This window comes from Oncorhynchus clarkii, chromosome 18 (assembly GCF_045791955.1).
Source record: "Oncorhynchus clarkii lewisi isolate Uvic-CL-2024 chromosome 18, UVic_Ocla_1.0, whole genome shotgun sequence".
NCBI lineage: Eukaryota > Metazoa > Chordata > Actinopteri > Salmoniformes > Salmonidae > Oncorhynchus > Oncorhynchus clarkii.
Window position 1 is genome coordinate 17,922,523 of NC_092164.1, and position 21,675 is coordinate 17,944,197.

At 43.0% G+C, this 21,675-nt stretch overlaps 1 protein-coding gene and 1 pseudogene across 2 annotated transcripts; one reads left to right on the plus strand and one right to left on the minus strand.

The window, feature by feature from the left end:
- The first annotated feature begins 2,653 nt into the window (after window positions 1-2,653).
- On the plus strand, window positions 2,654-6,996 carry LOC139372258 (D-2-hydroxyglutarate dehydrogenase, mitochondrial-like; annotated as a pseudogene).
- Window positions 6,997-7,699: 703 nt separating this feature from the next.
- Window positions 7,700-21,414, minus strand: LOC139373123 (activin receptor type-1-like). Of its 2 annotated transcripts, none has more exons than XM_071113251.1 (11): window positions 21,263-21,414; window positions 16,587-16,620; window positions 15,968-16,038; window positions 15,621-15,875; window positions 15,282-15,493; window positions 15,093-15,192; window positions 14,668-14,814; window positions 12,595-12,870; window positions 12,199-12,396; window positions 11,924-12,054; window positions 7,700-11,709 (listed from the first exon to the last, which is right to left on the minus strand). In XM_071113251.1, exons 3-11 carry the CDS (start codon window positions 16,023-16,025, stop codon window positions 11,578-11,580), a joined length of 1,509 nt encoding a protein of 502 aa, XP_070969352.1. In that variant the 5' UTR covers window positions 16,026-16,038; window positions 16,587-16,620; window positions 21,263-21,414; the 3' UTR covers window positions 7,700-11,577. The 2 variants fall into 2 exon arrangements, with proteins under 2 accessions (XP_070969352.1, XP_070969353.1); XM_071113252.1 differs by having other exon boundaries at window positions 7,979-11,709; window positions 16,587-16,628.
- Between the last annotated feature and the right edge of the window lie 261 nt (window positions 21,415-21,675).

The following is a 21,675-nucleotide window of genomic DNA, read 5'->3' on the forward strand; positions in this document are numbered from 1 at the left end:
TCAAGTCATACTGCATAACACAGTATAAACACTAAGCACTCCTACATCTTGAAAGTATTGGATAGATGTACAGGGAGATATATAGGTGTAATATGTTGGCCTGGGGGGTAGGTTTATGACAGTCATAAATACCTCTTCCCCCCTTTTTCCTCTCTCTACCCTACTGAGGTTACATTTGCAAAACCCCTTGCTTAACATAGAGATTCTGGGAACATCAGAAGGTGGGGGGAAATCAACTATATTCTGGCAATCCGATCAATTGAGCTTATGTGGTGGTACTTAATGAATATGATGTCAGTTCGGTTGTCATCTGAGACATTCTCATCAATGATAAGATAACATAAACTCTACAGTGGAAAGTCTACACATCAGAGTTATCGGATTCACATGGAATTGTTGTTCAATTTAAATGTTTGAATATGAAATTATTCAGTATTATTCAGTATCCAATTGACAACCAGAGACATTCTTCAAAGGACTCGGTTTGGCAACACGGCCTTCCATCTACCACCAACCTACCGAAGCGCAGCTCAGAGTAAATATTTATTGCATTTTCCTTTTCCATATGGGTGGTAATTTAGAATGCACAAGATACTGTATTTACGATAGCACAGCTTCGCATTTGTTCCTCAGTCTTCCCGCTCCTTCACTCAAACCCAAGCTGTCATATCTGTTCCGCCCGCTAGGGACGTTTTCCTTGATGACGTAATTTGTAATCAAGTTATGATTTAATTATGTGTATGTGTAATTCTGTGTGATTAGTTAGGTATTTAGTAAATAAATAATTAAACCCAATTTTGTATTGCTGAAGAATTTACAACTTTCAGATGAGACTGAATTAAGATGACGATTAATATTGACTGCTATTAATGTAAAATATTACTATGTCTTTAAGAGTTTATTCGGAAGGTAACAGCTCTATAAATATTATTTCGTGGTACCCGACTCTCTAGTTAATTACATTTACATGATTAACTCAATCAGGTGATATTAATTACGGAGAAATTATTTTATAGAATAGCATGTCATATCACTTAATCCGGCATAGCCAAAGACACGACAATGGCAAACATAGCCTATCAGAGGGAATGCTAGAGCATTCAGTGCTTATACTTATACTTATATTACCTGTGCTTATACCGTTGCGATAGATAGAGAGAATTCTAAAACAAATCTCATGAGCTGTCATCCATCGTCACATGAACTTCTGTCGTCTGGGGTAATGCAGGTGTTGATGACCTCAAGAGACTACAGATAGCACAATAAAAGGCAGCAAGAATGGTTCTCCAATATGGTTATGAGATGTCCTCCATAGAATTACATAATGCACTTAAATGGCCAACTTTCTAGGAAATGCTGAAGAAATATATATTAATTTTCATAAAATATACTGAAAGACCAACCGCTATATATGATGACAACTAGTAAAGGTAATAGGAATTTGGATCTGTGTATTCTTTTCTTCTTCCTTGCTTTTGTTGTTTTCTTATTTTTTTTAAACGTTTTTTTTTAATACATTTCGTAAAAATGTAATCATTACAAAAACATTTAATTTGAATTTCAATTTAGTAACATACTGTATCATTCACATAAATAGTATTATTTGTCTAATCATATTTTTTCCATTGAAGCTTAATATGTTGGAGTATGATGTGTGACTGACATGAGTGTAGTCAAAGGGAGAGAGATAAGGCTAACAATGAAGACTTATTCCAACACATTTGCTAAGTAATGAGTGAAAGTGTACAATGCCCTCCTGAATTATTGGCACCCTATGTAAGTAAGAACAAAAAAATCTGTGAAAACATGTCATTGTTGTCTATCAGCTTGATCTTACACTCAAAATATCATGAGTTAAAATTGTTGAAAGAAAATAATATTTCATTCAAAAACAGGCGTGTTACAATTATTGTCTCTCCTAGAAATTCTTATGAACAAAATATAACTGATGTATATTCTGATTAAGATTTTACTTTTTAAAATAGGTGGTCATCGAAGACTTCCTGTTTCACTGGGGTATAAATGAGGTGACACACAGGCTAAACTCCCTTAGTCATCCATCAACATAGAAAAGGTCAAAGAACACACAAATGAAATGAGACAAAAGATTGTTGAACTTCAAAAAAACAGGCAATGACTACAAAAAGATAACTACACTCCTGAAAATACCCATCTCCACTATTAGGGCAATAATTAAGAAATCTAAAACACCTGGAGCTGTGATGGACTTTCCTGGAAGAGGAAGTGTATTTTGCCCCCACGCACAGTGAGAAGGATGGTTTAAGTGGCAACAAAAATCTCCAAGGATCACAGTTGGAGAATTGCAGAATTTGGTTACATCTTGGGGTCATCAAGTCTCCAGAACTACAATTAGATGCCACCTCCAATCCAACAAGTTATTTGGAAGGGTTGCCAGAAGAAAGCCTCTGCTGTCACCAAACCACAAACGTAAGCAGCTGGAGTTTGCTAAATGCCATTGGAACTATGATTAGAACCAGTTTCTATGATCTGATGAGACTAAAATATCGATTTTTGGCAACCAACACCAGAGGTGGGTTTGGTGTAAAAAGTGCCATGGCCATGCAGAAAATAACCTAATCCACACTCTTTTACTTCCAAAGGCCATGGGAACCTTGTTAGGTTATACGGCATCATGGACCCCATCAAGTACCAGGAGATTTTAGGTCAAAACTTGTGCCAGGAGGCTAAAACTGGGTCATTGTTGAATCTTCCAGCTGGACAACGATCCAAAGAATACCTCCAAATCCACACGAAAATGGTTCACTGACCATAGAATCAAGCTTTGCAGTGGCCATCCCAGTCCCCCGACATAAACTATAAACTCCATTGAAAACCTGTGGGGTGAGCTGAAGAGGAAAGTCCACAAGCAAGGACCAAGGACTCTGAAGGATCTGGAGAGGGTTTGTATAGAGGAATGGTCTCAAATCCCTTCCCTTCATATATGTTCTCCCACCTCATCAAACATTATAGGAGATGACTCAGAGCTGTTATCTTGGCCAAGGGAGGGTGTGTTCTCCCACCTCATCAAACATTATAGGAGATGACTCGGAGCTGTTATCTTGGCCAAGGGAGGGTGCACAAAGTACTTAATGCAGGGGTGACAATTATTGTGAATAAAATAATTATTTCTTGATGACGATTATTTTTTTCTTTGAACAATTTTAACTCAGGTTAGATTCATATGATAATTTGAGTGTAAAATCAAGCTGATAAACAACAAGACATTTTTTTCTCAGCCTTTTTTGTTCATATTAAAGACATAAGGTGCCGATAATTCAGGAGGGCACTGTATGAGTTCCTATTTCTACAGTTGATCATACTTTCTTAAAATGATGTATTAGTCTAGGAAATCCCAGACCTAGGGCAATGGAACATTGTTAACATTGTGGGAGGTAGGCAACCCAATCTTGTCTGCCTAGGGAGATTAATTTATTATCAAATTCAGAAGATGAACTGCTGATAAAATAATATCTTGCCTTTGTTATGATTTGTTTTGTTATACCCAGATATCATTCATAGACCAGTGGCCATTGAAATGTTATATAATACATCAAAATATTATTCTAAAGTTTGAGGAGAGTTTTTATCCAATATAAGCTTTTATTGTGAAGGTTCAAAAGCGGAAATAATATTTTTGTGTTGCACCTCCTCAGAACTGTGTTTTCAGCAAAAGGGTCCTGACCTCCCACTAGTTCTTACTTACAAGGTTCCTAACTATCTGTCCTTGATGTAAACAATTGATTGACCAACAATCTTGACGTTGTCGCTTCATCTTCCCTTGCACTTTGTGACATATTTGCGACATTATACGACACGAATAGAGACACTTGCATCCAACCACGTTCCCAGATTGGTTGGTAGCAGACGTTATACAAAGTAATGTTAGCTAGCTATTGCCACATCTTGTATTTTTCAGTGGTTGACTTGTAACGTTAGTAGCTAACTAGTTAGCTAATAATAGCCCATGTCATAACAAGTCTGATCTAAAGTTGCAGTGCTGTTGTATTCAAGGAAAACGTCGGCCATCTAATGACAATGGTGCACATTCTTAGAAGCTAAGAAAAGCACAAACGCGACTGAACTACAGTGACAGGTACAGTATGTTAACGAAAGTAGGTTAACAAGGGGAAGCATTGCATTGTTGCATGGCACTAGCTAACTGGTGTGTATGTGTGTTTTAACCATTAGATTGTGGTTAGATTTACACAATTCGATTGTGTATATGATTGGTGTTACTTCTGCAGGAATACTTTGTCAAACTTAAAGTCAGTGCATGTAAAACATCCAAATAATACACTTTGCAATTTAACTAAGTATCCCTCCCCATCCACTCTAGGCATCCGCTCTCTCCCCAGCCATGGCTGGTCTCCCCCACAGAAGGTTGCGTCTGAGGACTGCTCTCAGGTGGCTGAGTCCACTCAGCACTGCCTGACCTCCAGCCGTGGTCAGAACTTTACCCCCAGGCTTTAGCAGCGGCCTGCTCCAGACACCCAGGCCCGGGTCTTGTGGCGTCCGCTGTCGGGAGCTCCATGCTGGGGGAGAGAGACCCACCCTGTACCCCGCAGCTGCCCCAGAGAGGAGGCCTTTCTCCAGGGTAACTCCAGAGGACCTGGCCTTCTTTAGCAAGATAATACCAGACAGGACCATCACTGACCCAGATATACTGGAGGCCAGTAATGTGGACTGGCTCAAGTCTGTGAGTGAGTGAGTGAGTGAGTGAGTGAGTGAGTGAGTGAGTGAGAGAGAGAAACAAATAGTACAAACAAATATGAAAATGTATGCTCTCATTACTGTAAGCCGCTGTGAATAAGAGTGTCTGCTAAATAACTCAAATGTAGAAAGATAGGTCAGAGGAGGGAGATTGTGCGGGAAAGAGCTTGCTATCTTTGTCTCCTCTGTAGGGTTGTTAGGAACTGTTTATGTACTTGTTATTGTTGTATTGAGTTGATGTGTTGATCTCCTCTCTCTGTCTGTGCAGGTTTCAGTGAGGTTCTGCTGAGGCCCCAGACTACAGAGGAAGTTTCTCAGATCCTTGGGTATTATTCTCCAGTCTTCTAGTGTATGAAGCCAGGTTTCCTCTACTGTTGCAGTGTTACATGACTGGTAGCAGGCAGTGTACCTGTGTTATAATGTTGTGTTGTGTTTCTCCTGTAGGTACTGTAACAGTCGTAACCTGGCAGTGAGTCCTCAGGGTGGTAACACAGGGCTGGTGGGAGGCAGTGTTCCTGTCTATGATGAGATCATCCTCTCTACCGCTCTCATGAACAACGTCCTCAACTTCGACTCTGTCTCCGGTCAGTATCGTCTGTAACTCTAGGGTAACTGTCAGTATTCTTTGGTCAGTTACGCATCAAATTTCCTGTTCAATTCTCAAAGTTTTGCCCTAGTGTTTTACAGTCCAGCTATGCCTGTTGAAATTCAACTAACTATAAAGGACAGCACCAATACTCTGTGTGTGTATTTGTGTGAAGGTGCTAGCAGACGGAAGGGTCCTGGACTGCCTAGCCACCCTGAGGAAGGACAACACAGGATATGACCTCAAACAGCTGTTCATCGGGTCAGAGGGCACGCTGGGGGTCATCACCGCGGTAACCATCCTGTGTCCACGGAAACCTAAAGCCATCAACGTGGGCTTCCTGGGTAGGTGTGACCTGATCTCATGACCCCTCCTGACCTTGTAACTGGTGATCATCTGATGTCACATATGCATCCTCCTTTTGACTTATTTATGTTTTTACACACTCTTACGCAGTCCAATATATGATGCATGTAATGTGTTTCTTCTGTGAGATGATCGTCATGACAATTTATTGTGGATGGATGATATGATCGTGTGTGTGTCCAGGCTGTGAGAGTTTTGAGAAGCTGCTGCAGACCTTCCAGCGGTGTTGAGGCATGCTGGGAGAGATCCTCTCAGCCTTTGAGTTCCTGGACAGAGAGTGTATGAGACTACTGAACACACACCTCAAACTGGCTAACCCTATCACAGGTACACGCACACACACACACACAGATTTTCTAATGCTTTTGAACTGAACTTTCTAGTAATTGTTAGTTTGACTAAATCTAACTCTGATTGGTTCAAAGCCACTTATCTATTTCCTGCTTCGTTCTGCAGATTGTCCGTTCTACGTCGTCATAGAAACGTCCGGCTCTAACCCCACCCACGATGAGGAGAAGTTGCACCAGTTTCTGGAGGAGGCCATGACATCATCCCAAGTTATCGACGGGACCGTAGCAACGGAGGCCAAAATCAAGGTGACTTTCATTTATGAATATGTTGATATAAAACTGACAAATAGAAGAGAATCATTAAAAATAATGATAAAACATTGGAGGATGCAAGACATGTTGCCTCATTCTGTTTTCTGTGTGTTTTCTGTGTGTATGTGTTTCTGTGTGTGTTTAGGCTCTCTGGTCATTGCGCGAGCGGGTAACAGAGGCTTTAACTCATGATGGTTTCACATATAAATACGACATCTCACTTCCTGTAGAACGGATCTACCAGCTGGTCACAGATATGAGAGAACACCTGGGAGACAGGGCCAAGAGTGTGGTGGGATACGGACACGTTGGTAAGACTATCTGTGTGTGTGTGTGTGTGTGTGTGTGTGTGTGTGGGTTTCTTTTTGTTTGTCTAATTTATTTGGAATACTACAATATCTCACATAAGTGTGTGTGACTGTGTGTGTGTCCTCTCCTCCCACCAGGTGATAGTAACCTCCACCTGAACATCACCTCTCCTACCAAAGACCCCGACCTCCTGGCCTCCATCGAACCCTTTGTCTATGAGTGGACGGCCCGTTTCCAGGGCAGCATCAGCGCAGAGCACGGCCTGGGCCTGAAGAAGAGGAACTATATATTTACTACAGTAAAGTCAGCCTGGCTGTCGCTCTGATGGGGAACATTAAAACCATGTTAGACCCCAAAGGCATTCTCAACCCTTATAAGACCCTGCCTGATGACCTGCAATGACCATATTGCTCCTTACCTGATTAACTTAATTCACCCTAACACCTGACCTGACCTCGACTCAAATGTCATAAGAAACTACCAGATGACCTTTCACCCTTCACGACCATACCCAATGCACTCAACTAACCCTGACCCAAACCCCCCTCCAGACTACAGACTCCTGACCACCTCCACTGCTGACTCCAGGGTTAACAAGAAATGTCTTACTTTTTTTTTTGCATAAGAAGTGTTTTGTGAATCTGGGCCCAGGTCTCTGGTAGAGTGTTATTGTTGTGTAAAGGTACTGTAAGGCTTGTCTAGGCTAGGATTCAATCTGATCGCGCTTTGTCGGCAGTGCACGTTTTAAAGTCAATATTTACGAGTTGACAGAGATCACGTTCACAGTATACCTAAGCATAGGTCTGCTCAATCGGAAATGACCTTTAGGTGGTGCATTGTCCAAATCTGCGATCGGATTGAATCCTGGCCCTAGTGAACTACCTCTGATACTCAACTCCAACCTGCACTGATGAGGTCACAGTAGACCTGTCTGATTAGGGGCCTAACCGTGGCCATAGTTCTCTCATTGTACAAGTGTCTGATCAACTTCTAATGTAAGCATAATCTGTATAATCTGTGTAAATTCATTGTAAATAGAGCTGATTGTATTTTTTTACGCAATCAGTTTGTTATTCACCACCAGAATTGAAGACAGCAGATGGTGTTTGGTAAGTGCAGATAGTTTTATTACATGTAGCAACAAAATAAACTCATTTTGTGAATGAATACGGATTCTCTAAAACTAGATGTACGGTTGGTTCTTTTTATGTAAATAATTGTGCATGCTCACTTTCCAAAAGGGACTCATAGATGCCCAATTACAAACTGACCCCTAACCCCTACACTATATACTTGTGTAGGTCTGAAAGGATTGGAGTGGTATAAACAATATGGTGGTAGCTCCACCTTGCCCTCTGATGTTTAAAGCTCAGTGGAGTTTTCCTTTTTCGATGTTGTTCTGAGGGGAGAATAAATGTGATTGGTTGGATGTTGGCAGAGTTTGCAGCTACAGGTGAATGGCAAATAAAGGCTTGTTAGGTGGTAAAACATGTTTTATTCCACCTTTATTTAAAAGGGCGGCAGGTAGCTTAGTGGTTAGTGTTGGACTAGTAACCGGAAGGTTGCGTGTTTGAATCCCTGAGTTGACAAGGTATAAATCTGTTGTTCTGCCCCTGAACAAGGCAGTTAACCCACTGTTCCTAGGCCGTCATTGTAAATAAGAATTTGTTCTTAACTGACTTGCCTAGTTAAATAAAGGTTAAATAAAACATATTTTAAAAAATCAGTTAAGAACAAATTCTTATTGACAATGACGGCCCACACCGGCCAAGCCCGGTCTGTTGTGACACATCTAGCACTGAGATGCCGTGCCTTAGACCACTGCGGTAGATTGTGTACAAAATTAGTTTCGACACACAAGGTCACTGGTTCGAATCCCAGTGTGGTTTCAGTTCACTAACACAACATACTTAACCAATCACCATTCCCAAATCTTCTGGCAGACTGACTGACCAGCTTTATATATGTGCGGTAAAGACTGGTGTCTCCCCCTAGTGGCGCAATGGACTAGGTACAGGGACCAGAAGGTCGCCTTCTGATCTTGTTGATGCCCTGATGTTCACATCTCAGTGTGGATGTTTTCTAACCCCGTTCATATTTCTTGCTTTAACGTAACCAATCACATTTGTTAGCTGCCCTCCGAATAAGGGCTGTATTAATTCCCTATTGTGGTAGATCCAAGTTAAATGTAAAGGTCATTTCCGATTGAGCCGAAATATGCAGCGTTTAACGCATTGTCTTACTTCGGGTAGGGAGACGATTCGGCATGCACTGATATTGGTTGAGGGACGAGCGTCGCCGAGGAGTAATGCCATCTGACGTGAGACAATGGCGTTTACCGTGAATACAATCTCCGAGAACTCAGGGACGTTGCCTTTAAATTTCAATCGAGCTAAAACGTGGATCTTCCGCGATACGGATCTAATCCAGACCCTAGAAACACACCAATCTACCCTTAAAACACATGTTCTCTCCTGACCTCCTTGAGTAGGTAGAAGTTGCCTGATACAGGGTCTGATATGTCATCCCCGTAGTGGTTAAGGTTAGGATGTGGGTAGTATGGTAATCTGATTATAGATCTGTGGTTAGGGGAAACTTCTACCTGGAACCTTAATTGAGCGACACCTGGGTAGCATCAGTACCAGTGTGAAAACAGATCACCTTACAGTTATCGGGGGCTCAACTTTAAAAACCTTGTTACTAGTACAACCCTATGACAAAGACATGTATTTTCCAGACAGCTCCTTACACATTTAAGGTCAGGATTCAATCTAATCAAAGCAGTTACACATCCAATCCCCATAACGAGCAATGTGTTTTTCAGCTAACCAGGCTACTGCAGATCGGATTTAATCCTGGCCTTGTCCTGTAAAACATTCTCTCAAAAGGAAAAGGGACGGTTTCCTATGCATTGGCGATCCTGTCCACTAATCCTGATCAGGCAAGGGGTGAGCAGAATCATAAACTTGCCTGACACTCCTGCAATTCCGTTTCCAGGCATAAGTGGTCACTTAGGGCCTATGGATCCCCCCCCAGAAAAGGAACTCAGCCGGGTCTTGACTTATTATTGAGAGTAAGAATAGAAGAATATACCAGCTGCAATTTAAAAATGTGGTTGTGCAACAGCAGTTTCTCTTGTCAGTCACTCAATTAACTATTGTCAGCTAACAGTGTTTAGATTGGTAGCTAGTCTAGCCAGCGATCTAAACTTGGCCAAATAACATGCACAGGGTCCCTGACCTCCAAGGGGGCCCCATTGATTTTGTTAAATCATTCTCACTCATATCACATTAACATGACATGTCATTGTGTAGAATTACAGGAAATTAGCTTTAGAACTGCTAAAATATCTCCACCCCATGGCAAAATTTGTAAAATGTGTTAATGTTTACGTTTTTTCTCTGCCCCAAATGCAGCCGTTTTTATGTCAATATCAAATACTTTCTGGGTAACATTTAAGGCATACTATGGGATTTTTGCAATGAGACCCTTTTTGTGTGTCATTTAGCAGACACTTATCCAGAGCGACTTACAGTAGTGAGTGCATACAATTTCATACCTTTTCTACATCCCCATAGTCAGATGAACTCGTGGATACTAGCACATGCTAGTAGATACAACTGACTTCATAGGGGATGCAGAGACATACAAATGGTATCCAGTTCATCTAACTCTGGGGAAAGAGACAAAGTGCTTCATTGCTAAAATACGGAAGTAGACCTTTAAGTACCTGTGATTATTTTAAACAATTTTAATTGAAAACAAACAAAAATAATTTCTTAGCAAGAGTAATTTCCAATGCAAAAAACTTTACTAGCACTGTCTGGGAGTGGACAACTAAACATGTTATTGGCAGAGAGGTATGGAACTCTTTCTAAGAAAGGTCTATTAACTAATTTACCACATGGTGATGTCACCATGGAAGGACGAAACTTCCTTCCATCAAAACAGGGCAAAATTCCAAACAGCTGCTACACTTAAAGGGCATTATCATCATGTTCACAGTATTATTCCAACCTCATACTGTGGAAATATATAGAACACAGTAAAATCACGTAAAAAAAAAAAACTCTGCCGTAAAGAGGGGGCCCACTAAAATGTTTTGTCGCGAGGTGGGGGCCCCACAACCAAATCTGGCTTAGGGCCTCAAAGGCTAGAGCCGGCCCTGCACTCTGGGTAGGCAGAGTTTATAGCTTTTGAAACCAGTCAATTGGCCCCAAGGTGAAAACTCTGCCAACATGGCGCGGGTGTGAGCTAAATCAAGAGCACTGGGTGGAATTCTACAAAGCATACAACAGTGAATCAGTATGTGGTTCCTATATTTATAACTAATGCATTCACAGCTCACAATTCAAAGCATGTGGAGGCATGTCTCCTGACTTCCTTTGTAAATACACAATGTCTTACTAGCCAAAAAAACTGCATTTACATGGGTACATAAAGTTTCCTTGTAATGTAATCAGTTTTCCCTTACCAAGACCAACTCCCGAACTCCTAGTCATAACGTTACAAATCATCATAGTCCCACCCGACACATAAAGCACATTAAATAAATATTTTACTATAGAGTTCACAACCACAGCGTTCATTTGATCCTATTGGCTCTGTTCCTGTGTAACTGAACTCAATATTGTGTGTGTGTTCGTTCATGTGTGTACCTACATTGGAATACACATCTGATTGTCTGAGTAGAGCAACATAATATGATTGGCTGAACATTGAAACAACAAATGGGCAGAAGTGCGTGTGTGTGTAGAGGGTCTGAGCCCCAGCCTTGACCCCTGCAGCGTGCACAGGCCTTTAAAGCAGGGTAAGTCTACGGTAACACCATCTCACACTGAGTGACCAGCTAGTTCAGTTCAGCATTCAGCCAATAAGGAAAACAACATTCATGTTCAGTAGCAGCAGCTGTGTCCATCTGATCTGGCATCTCTACTCCCCTGCCTTCTTTCTATCGCTCCTCTGGCAGTCGTCCTCCTCTCCTCACGACTTCTTTCCTTTCTCCAGGGAGCTATGGATCTTGTTCAGGGTCTTTTTGATGCGCAGGGCTGTGAGGCGAGCCGAGGGGTTCTGGTACCAACACTCCTTCATCAGTTTCACCAGGGCAGACAGGGTCTAGAGAGAGAGAGAGGGTGGGAGAGAGAGAGAGAGAGGAACAGAGAAAGAGGAGAGGGGGAGAGATGGAGAGGGTCATTGTAAGTTAATATACAAGAAGACAGGGTTTGAAACACAGAAACCTGAGAACAGATTACCTTAATTTAGTGTTACCGCTAAGGTCATGGTACCAGTGTGTGTGGTCATTTAACGGTCATGTAGTGGTCATACTCACAGGGTCGGAAAACCAGCGGTTGGGGATGAACGGTCGTTGTTGTTCCACACACACTACCTTCCTCATGTCCTCAAAGCTGGGGTCGTTAGGCACCTGGTCATAGAACGGAGGCTTGTACTCCTCCACAATACCTGATCACAGGGGTAAGAGGACATCTAGTGTTAGGGTCAAGGGTTGCATGGGCTAGGTGAAGGAAAGGGGACAAGGAGAGGAAGCCACTTGACGCCAGAGGTTCCTGAACTATTTAGGGTAATAAAAACATTATTAGTCGTCACCGTTGCTGTAGGTTCTACTAGCGATCTCCCACAGCACCAGACCGAAGGCCCAGATGTCCACTCTCTTATAGGCATCAAAACAGTCTGTCTGGATGGACTCATCCAACACCTCAGGAGCCATGTAGCGCTTGGTGCCCACCTTGGGGTTGTTTCCTACATCCAGCTGGTTGTCTGACTGGGAGTGGGTTACTGCCAGGCCTGTAGGGAATAGGGAGAGAGGAGAGAAACTGGTCAGTACTGGCACAAAATGGCTACTCTGTGTGACTGAGTGCCCTGTTTTTTTTCTTATATGGCTCTGCGTCTATCAATCTCTGACATTTCTTTCACACTGGATTTAAGTACCGAAGCTAATTAGTATCATGTAAAGACAGAGACAGACACACACACAGTACTGACCCAGATCAGCTATGCAACAGCGTAGCTCCTTGGTCACCAGTATATTCTTGCTCTTCAGGTCTCGGTGAGCGATGGCCGGCTTCCCCTCAGTGCCGAAGATCTCCGTGTGCAGGTGCACCAAACCGCACGCCACCGACGTCGCCATCGCTAGGCCCTCCCCCGTCTCCACGGGAACCCTCTGGAGGTAGTCGTAGAGCGAGCCGTTGTCATGGTAATGTGTGATAAGCCAGAGCTGGGTGCTGGAGTTCCGAGACGTCATATCTGATGCCATGAAGCCTGGAAGGAAACGGAGAGGTCAAATATCTTAACTAATAACTATTATTTTAATATTACCATCAGGGTGCTGCTAAGTACGGCGGGAGATTTTTTGAACACCTGTAATGGTCTTCCAGGGCATTCAGAAAGTATTCAGAACCATTGACCATTTCCACATTTTGTTACGTTACAGCCTGATTCTAAATTGGATGAAACTATTTTTCCCCCCTCAATCTGCCCACAACAACCTGTTTTCGCTTTGTCATTATGGGGTAAGACATTTGTGCAAATGTATTAATAAAGAGAATTATATACAGACGTATTCAGACCCTTTGCTATGAGACTCGAAATGGAGTTGAAGTGCATCCTGTTTCCATTGATCATCCTTGAGATGTTTCTACAACTTTATTGGAGTCCACCTGTGGTAAATTCAATTGACTGGACATTATTTGGAAAGGCACACACATGTCTGTCTATATAAGGTCCCACAGTTGACAGTGCATGTCAGAGCAAAAACTAAGCCATGAGGTTGAAGGAATTGTCTGTAGAGCTCTGAGACAGGATTGTGTCGAGGCACAGAAAAAAAAAAATAATCTCTGCAGTGGCTTCCATCATTCTTAAATGGAATAAGTTTGTAACCACCAAGACTGAAGGGCCTTGGTCAGGGAGGTGACCAAGAACCCGATGGTCACCCAGACAGAGCTCCAGAGAGCTCCATTTCCTCTGTGGAAATGGGAGAATCTTCCAGAAGGTCAACCATTTCTGCAGCACTTCACCAATCAGGCCTTTTATGGTAGAGTGGCCAGATGGAAGCCACTCCTCAGTGAAAGGCACATGACAGCCCACTTGGAGTTTGCCAAAAGGCACCTAAAGGACTCTGACCATGAGAAACAAGATAATATGGTCTGATGAAACCAAGATTGAACTCTTTGACCTGAATGCCAAGCGTCACGTCTGGAGGAAACCTGGCACCATCCTTACGGTGAAGCATGGTGGTGGCAGCATCATGCTGTGGGGATGTTTTTCAGTGGCGGAGACTAGTCAGGATTGAGGGAAAGATGAACGGAGCAAAGTACAGTGATCCTTGATGAAAACCTGCTCAGGACCTTAGACTGGGGGGCGAAGGTTCACCTTCCAACAGGACAACGACCCCAAGCAGACAGCCAAGACGACACAGGAATGGCTTCGGAAAACAAGTCTCTGAATGTCCTTGAATGGCCCAGCCAGAGCCCAGACTTGAACCTGATCTAACATCTCTGGAGAGACCTGAAAATAGCTGTGCAGCGACGCTCCCCATCCAACCTAACAGAGCTTGAGAGGATCTGCAGAGAAGAATGTGAGAAACTCCCTAAATACAGGTGTGCCAAGCTTGTAGAATCATACCCAAGAAGACTCGAGGCTGTAATCGCTGCCAAAGGTGCACCAACAAAATACTGAGTAAAGGGCCTGAAAACTTATATAAACGTGATATTTCAATTTTTTTTTGCGCAAACATTTCAACAAACCCGTTTTTGCTTCGTCATTATGGGGTATTGTGTGTAGATTGAGGGGGAACAAACGATTTGATCCATTTTAGAATTAGGCTGTAAAGTAACAATGTTGAAAAGGTCAAGGGGTCTGAATACTTTCCGAAGCCACTGTATATGATAACACCACCCCTCTTACATTATTTGAGGAGAACCTTGACCATTATTAAATATTATTTGAATATTACCATTTCATATCATAACATTGTTCAATATGCTGTTGTGTGCTTGTGTCCAATATAGCGTGTGGGAGCTGGATGTGGGTTAGAGAGAGAGATGGACTCCTACTCACCCAGTATGTTCTCGTGTCTCAGTAGCACTGTGTTGTAGATCTCAGTCTCTCTGAACCACGACTTCTCGTCTCGGGAAGAGAAGATTTTCACAGCCACGTTCTCCCCCTGCCACTGACCCCTCCAGACCTCTCCATAACGCCCCTTACCTAAAGACATGGGGAGAGAGACCTCATTTGTTACAACACCCCTGTTTACATTTCTATTATATGTGTTTGTCTGTTATATGTGTTGTGATTCTACGTATCTACACACTCTAGCAGGCTGATCTAACTGTTGCCTTTCTACGTACCTACACACTCCTTCAGGCTGAACTAATTGTTGCGTTTCTACGTACCTACACACTCCAGCAGGCTGATCAAACTGTTGCCTTTCTACGTACCTACACACTCCATCAGGCTGATCTAATTGTTGCGTTTCTACACACCTACACACTCCATCAGGCTGATCTGTCTGGCCACAGTTCTCTGGACCAGGAAGGGCAGGCCTGAACCACTGCCTGACGTACAGGAGTGGTCGAACAGCTCCTATAGAGAGAAGTGGGGGAGACAGAGGTCATCAGGGTTCTCTCTATAAAATACATGCAAACAAACTCATACCAGTCTTTTCTTCTTACAGCCAGAGTGCTGTCCCCAACATTAGAGGTGATGAGTCCGTCAATCGCATCCTGTTCTGGGTCAAACTCCTGTAGTCTCTGTAGCCTGCCGTGGTGCAGCCTCCTGCAGCCCAACACAGATAGGACTGACAGGAGGGTTAGGATCACTACTGGACCCAATACAAACAGGGCCAGAGTCTCCACACGATACCTCACAGGCTCTTCTTCAGGAGCTGGAGGGAGAGAAATGCGGAAGAGAGAGAGAGAAAACGTTACATCACTATAACTGGACCCAGCATGCCATGAAATAAGCCAAAGTCTTTGCTTTTCTTAAAGTAGTTTAAGGGGTGCAGTCCCCACCTGTAGTGAGGAGGGGCAGTAGTGAGCTGGCGGTAGTATTGCGGTTGCACATGAAGCTGGAGCAGCAGAGCAGGGCATGGCTGAGGGAGGAGGCCGTAGAACAGATCAAACGGGTCTTCTCTGATCCCTGCAGGCAGCCCCGTGTTACTACGGCCCCATGGCTACTGACCGCCACCGACGAGTAGCACTGAGAGCCCTCGCACTGGGGGGAGTTGAGGCAGCCGCTGCCCTCACACACGCACAGCAACTGGCCATCTAATAGAGAGAGAGAAGAAGGGGAGAGAGTTAACACACATGCAAAACAAATGGCCATATGAGAGAGAGCGGTAGATATACTTCATGTCTACCTTCAGCCAATGTCTGCAGGGTCTGTAGCAGCAGGAACAGAAAGACACAACGACCCATTTGGTTCACTGCACTGTAGGGGAGAGGGAGACGGTCAGCTCTCAGAACAGGGCTGGTCACAGTCATTTTATTTCCTCTCTTTAAGGGACACAATGTCTTTTGTCTCAATTGATCGATCCTCTGCAGCGTGTGTGAGTGAATTAATCTGGGCTGCAACTCGCAATGTTGACAGGGAAAAATACACAGCCACACTATGTTGTTGTCTTAGGTCTCTTTTGGTAGTGTTGTGGTGTCTCTCTTGTTGTGATGTATGTTTGGTCCTATATTTTTATTCCCAGCCCCTGTCGCCGCAGGAGGCCTTTTGTCTTTTGTTAGGCCGTCATTGTAAATAAGAATTTGTTCTTTAACTGACTTGCCTAGTTAAATAAAACATTTAAAAAATGTACAAATAGCAGAATATAAAGGGCAGAATGTAAGACCAACATCAGAGCATGGACTGGGTCAATTTAATTTCTATTTAGAGAGGAATTGAAATTGCTACTCACTCTCTGAATAGACTGAATTGCATTGGAACTGACCCAAACCCTGGTCAGATATGGGCTTACTAATAGCAGATCTTACTTGTAGCGGTCCAGTTGGGATGCCAGTCTGGCCTCTACAAATCTCCGGAAGGGACAGGAGAGAAGCGCAAACAGTAGCAGGATTCAGTTAGACACATTCTCATATCAGGTAGCCATCATACATGCATTACTGCTTATTTTATAGCCGAGTTTCTCAACTGCACAATGTACAGTCGTGGCCAAAAGTTTTGAGAATGACACAAATATTACATTTTCAAAGTCTGCTGCCTCAGCTTGTATGATGGCAATTTGCATATACTCCAGAATGTTATGAAGAGTGATCAGATGAATTGCAAAGTCCCTTTTTGCCATGCGAATGAACTGAATCCCCAAAAAAACATTTCCACTGCATTTCAGCCCTGCCACAAAAGGACCAGCTGACATGTCAGTGATTCTCTCGTTAACACAGGTGTCAGTGTTGATGAGGACAAGGTTGAGGATCACTCTGTCATGCTGATTGAGTTCGAATAACAGACTGGAAGCTTCAAAAGGACGGTGGTGCTTGGAATCATTGTTCTTCTTCTGTCATCCATGGTTACCTGCAAGGAAACACGTGCCGTCATCATTGCTTTGCACAAAAAGGGCTTCACAGGCAAGGATATTGGTGCCAGTAAGATTGCACCTAAATCAACCATTTATCGGATCATCAAGAACTTTAAGGAGAGCGGTTCAATTGTTTTGAAGAAGGCTTCAGGGCACCCAAGAAAATCCAGCAAGCGCCAGGACCATCTCCTAAAGTTTATTCAGCTCGTGGCACCACCAGTACAGATCTTGCTCAGGAATGGCAACAGGCAGGTGTGAGTGCATCTGCACGCACAGTGAGGCGAAGACTTTTGGAGGATGGTCTGGTGTCAGGAAGGGCCACTTCTCTCCAGGAAAACCATCAGGGACAGACTGATATTCTGCAAAGGGTACATGGATTAGACTGCTGAGGACTGATGAATACCCTTTCCGATTGTTTGGGGCATTCGGGAAAAAAGCTTGTCTGGAGAAGACAAGGTGAGCGCTAGCATCAGTCCTGTGTCATGCCAACAGTAAAGCATCCTGAGACTATTCATGTGTGGGGTTGCTTCTCAGCCAAGGGAGTGGGCTCACTCACAATTTTGCCTAAGTACACAGCCATGAATAAAAATAATGGTACTAATACATGCTCAGAAAGCAACTTCCCCCAACCATCCAGGAACAGCTTGATGACAAACAATGCATTTTCCAGCACAATGGGGCACCTTACCATAAGGCAAAAGTGATAACTAAGTGGCTTGGGGAACAAAACATTGATATTTTTGGTCCATGGCCAGGAAACTCCCCAGACCTTAATCCCATTGAGAACTTGTGGTCAATCCTCAAGAGGCGGATGGACAAACAAAAACCCACAAATTCTGACAAACTCCAAGCATTGATTATGCAAGAATGGGCTGCCATCAGTCAGGATGTGGCCCAGAAGTTAATTGATAGCATGCCAGGGCGGATTGCAGAGGTCTTGAAAAAGAAGGGTCAACACTGCAAATATTGACTCTTTGCATCATCTTCATGTAATTGTCAATAAAAGCCTTTGACACTTGAAATGAAATGCTTGTAATTATACTTCAGTATTCTATAGTAACATCTGACAAAAATATCTAAAGACACTGAAGCAGCAACCTTTGTGGAAATTAATATTTGTGTCATTCTCAAAACTTTTGGCCATGACTGTACAACACATTCATGATGTATATCAGTCTAGGAAGTACAAAACCAACACTGTAGTAAAGTTACTGGTTTGACTCTTTCAGTCGACCATAAAACACATATAGCTAGTTAGACAATAACGTTAGCAACATAGTGAAAATGTTCTAGATAGCTAGTTGGCAAGACATGATTTGTGTCATGCCCTGGAAGGTTTAGCGAAAGCTAACTGGCTAGCAATCAGTCTCCACACGTCTGTTCTCCTCGGCCATCTAGCTAGCTACTGTTCGCTAACGCAGGCAGACAACTTGGCTAGCCAACTGGCTATACCATGGCATTGTTGAATACTCCTTTCTGATTGGCTTGAAGGGCATTCTAGTGCATGCATTATGTAAGGGATAATCAACGAGTTCTATGGAAAATATTGAACGGTGAAGGTCTGTTCCACAACGCGCTAGAGGAGTGAACTGACCTTCCACAGAGTTGCATTATTTTTTAGAGAATGTATAGAGCCCCGAGTTCATTATCTCTTTCATACCATGGCTATAATTTAACACATTTGCTGCTATAAATGTGTTCGACATCCAGTAGCTAGCTAGTTTACTAGATAGCTACAGTAGTTGACTTGGTAACCAGACTTGCTAGTTTAGCTAACCAAACCATTAGTCCTGGCTTGCTATTTTGAAAATCTAATTCAGCAATGACAATAATGTTTTCAATTAAACTTTTCCTTTCAAAAGCAGCTCGAACATCTAAGAATGAACTAAAAGCCATCGAATTCTACCATGCTGCTTTACTGTGCGTTATTTAAAGCAATAAGGTCTGAGGGGTTGTGGTATATGTCCAATATACCACGGCTAAGGGCTGTTCTTACGCACGACACAACGCAGAGTGCCTGGATACAGCCCTTAGCCGCTGTATATTGAGTATATACAACAAACCCCCAAGGTGTCTTATTGCTATTATAAACTGGTTAACACAATTAGAGCAGTAAAAATAATTTGTCATACCCGTGGTATACGGTCTGATATACCACGGCTGTCAGCCAATCAGTGTTCAGGGCTCAAACCACCAAGTTTATAAAGGGCATTATAACCTGGGTGGTTTGAGCCCTGAATGCTGATTGGCTGACAGTCTGATATACCACGGCTATGTACCACAGGTATGACAAAATATTTATTTTTACTGCTCTAATTACGTTGTTAACCAGTTTATAATAGCATGAAGGCGGAGGTTTATGGCCAATATTCCACGGCTAAGAACAGCCCTTAGCAGTGGTATATTGGCCATATACCACACACCCTCAAGCCGTATTGCTAAATTTGACCATGGCATTGTTGAATACTCTTGAAGCTCATTCTAGAGCGTGCATTATTTCAACTGGATGTTTAACACATTCCTTGCGGCAAACGTGTTGAATTATAACCATGGTATGAAAGGGATAATCAACTCGGGGCTCAATGAGTTCTCTGGAAAATAATGCAACTCCATGGAAGGTTAGTTCCACACCTCCCACGTCGTTCATTATTGAAATTGAGCCCAGGTGCATCCTGTTTCCATTGATCATTCTTCTTCGAGATGCTTCTACAACTTAATTGGAGTTCACCTGTGTTAAATTAAACTGATTGGACAGGAGTTGGAAAGGCACACCAGTCTATATAAGGTCCCACAGTTGACAGAGCAAAAACCAAGCCATGAGAAGGAATTGTCTGTAGAGTTCCAAGACACAGATCTGGGGAAGGGTATCAAAACATTTCTGCAGCATTGAAGGTCCCAAGAACACAGTGGCCACCATCATTCTTAAATGGAAGAAGTTTGGAACCACCAATACTCTTCATAGAGCTGGCCATACTGAGCAATCGGGGTAGAAGGGCCTTGGTCAGGGAGGTGACCAAGAACCCGATGGTCACTCTGACAGAGCTCCAGAGTTCCTCTGTGGAGATAGAACATTCCAGAAGGTCAACCATCTCTGCAGCACTTCACCAATCAGGCCTTTATGGTAGAGATGGAAGCCACTCCTCAGTAAAAAGGCACATGACAGCCCGCTTGGAGTTTGCCAAAAGGCACCTAATGGGAAATAAGATTATCTTGTCTGATGAAACCAAAATGTAACTCTTTGGCCTGAATGCCAAGCATCACAGCTGGAGGAAATCTGGCACCATCCCTACGGTGAAGCTTGGTGGTGGCGCTTGGTAGTGACAGCATCATGCTGTGGGGATGTTTTTCAGCAGATCGAGGGAAAGCTGAACATAGCAAAGTACAGAGATACTTAATGAAAACTTGCTCAGAACCTCAGACTGGGGAAAAGGTTCACAATCCAACAGCACAACAACCATAAGTACACAGCCAAGACAACGCAGGAGTGGCTTCGGGACAAGTCTCTGAATATCCTTGAGCGGCCAAGCCAGAGCCTGGACTTGAACCCTATCTAACATCTCTGGAGAGACCTGGAAATAGCTGTGAGGCGACGCTCCCCATCCAACCTGACAGAGCTTGAGAGGATCAGCAGAGAATAATGTGAGAAACTCCCGAAATACAGGTGTGACAAGCTTGTAGCGTCATACCTAAGACTCGAGGCTGTAATCACTGCCAAAGGTGCTTCTACAAAGTATTGAGTAAAGTGTCTGAATATTAATGTAAATGTGATAGTTCAGTATGTATTATCTATACATTTGCAAAAATCTAAAATCCAGTTTTTCCTTTGGCTTTGTCATTATTGAGTATTGTGTGTAGATTGAGGGGGAGGTACAATTTAATCAATTTTGAATGAGGTTGTAACGTAACAAAATGTGGAAAAAGTATACTTTCTGAATGCACTGTATTATTGTATTAACTTCTAGTTAGCCAACGTTTTACTTACGGGTTTATTAGTTTGCAATTCACTAAAAGCTGTTGTAAATTTTAGCTACGCTAACATTGAACCAGTTTACTTGTTCTAGCTCAGCTTCGTTAGCATGCCCTTAGCTGGCTAGTAGCAGCTAGCTCCCCAAAAGCTTGCGAAATGGTGCTTACCTGGGCTTAATTAACTGATTTAGGTAGTGCTACTCCAAATTAGCGTGCTAGTTAATTCAGTTGCTTTTACTGTAAAAAGGCTGAACGAATCGACCACCACCCACAGGCTTCTTGTTGGGTCGTGCAGTCCTAGCGCAACAACATGACGTCACAACGTTCTCATTATAATGCATTGTGGGTACCCCAGTCCGCCAAACCATTTTGGGGTTCTCCCCGGTACAAAGTTATTTTTGTTTAGGTGATTTTGTACCCAAATCTCATTGAAGCATTTACAATGAGTCTGTCTGATGTAGCACAAGTCTACAGGAGGCAGACAGCCAGGTAGCTAGACAGGTGAAGGCAGGTTCACTTATGTGTTCTTTTTTTTTCATTGCCTTGAACTCATTCTTTCTCAGCTTTCGTGGTCCCTTGAC

Bases quoted from the DNA above. Each gene is read 5' to 3' on its own strand.
- LOC139373123 (XM_071113251.1), bottom strand. From the start codon at position 16,025: ATGGGTCGTTGTGTCTTTCTGTTCCTGCTGCTACAGACCCTGCAGACA. The intron at 15,876-15,967 runs GTAGACATGAAG...TCTCTCTATTAG, and splicing joins CCTGCAGACATTGGCTGAAG to ATGGCCAGTTGCTGTGCGTG. The intron at 12,055-12,198 runs GTGACGACTAAT...CCCTGTGATCAG, and splicing joins TAGTAGAACCTACAGCAACG to GTATTGTGGAGGAGTACAAG.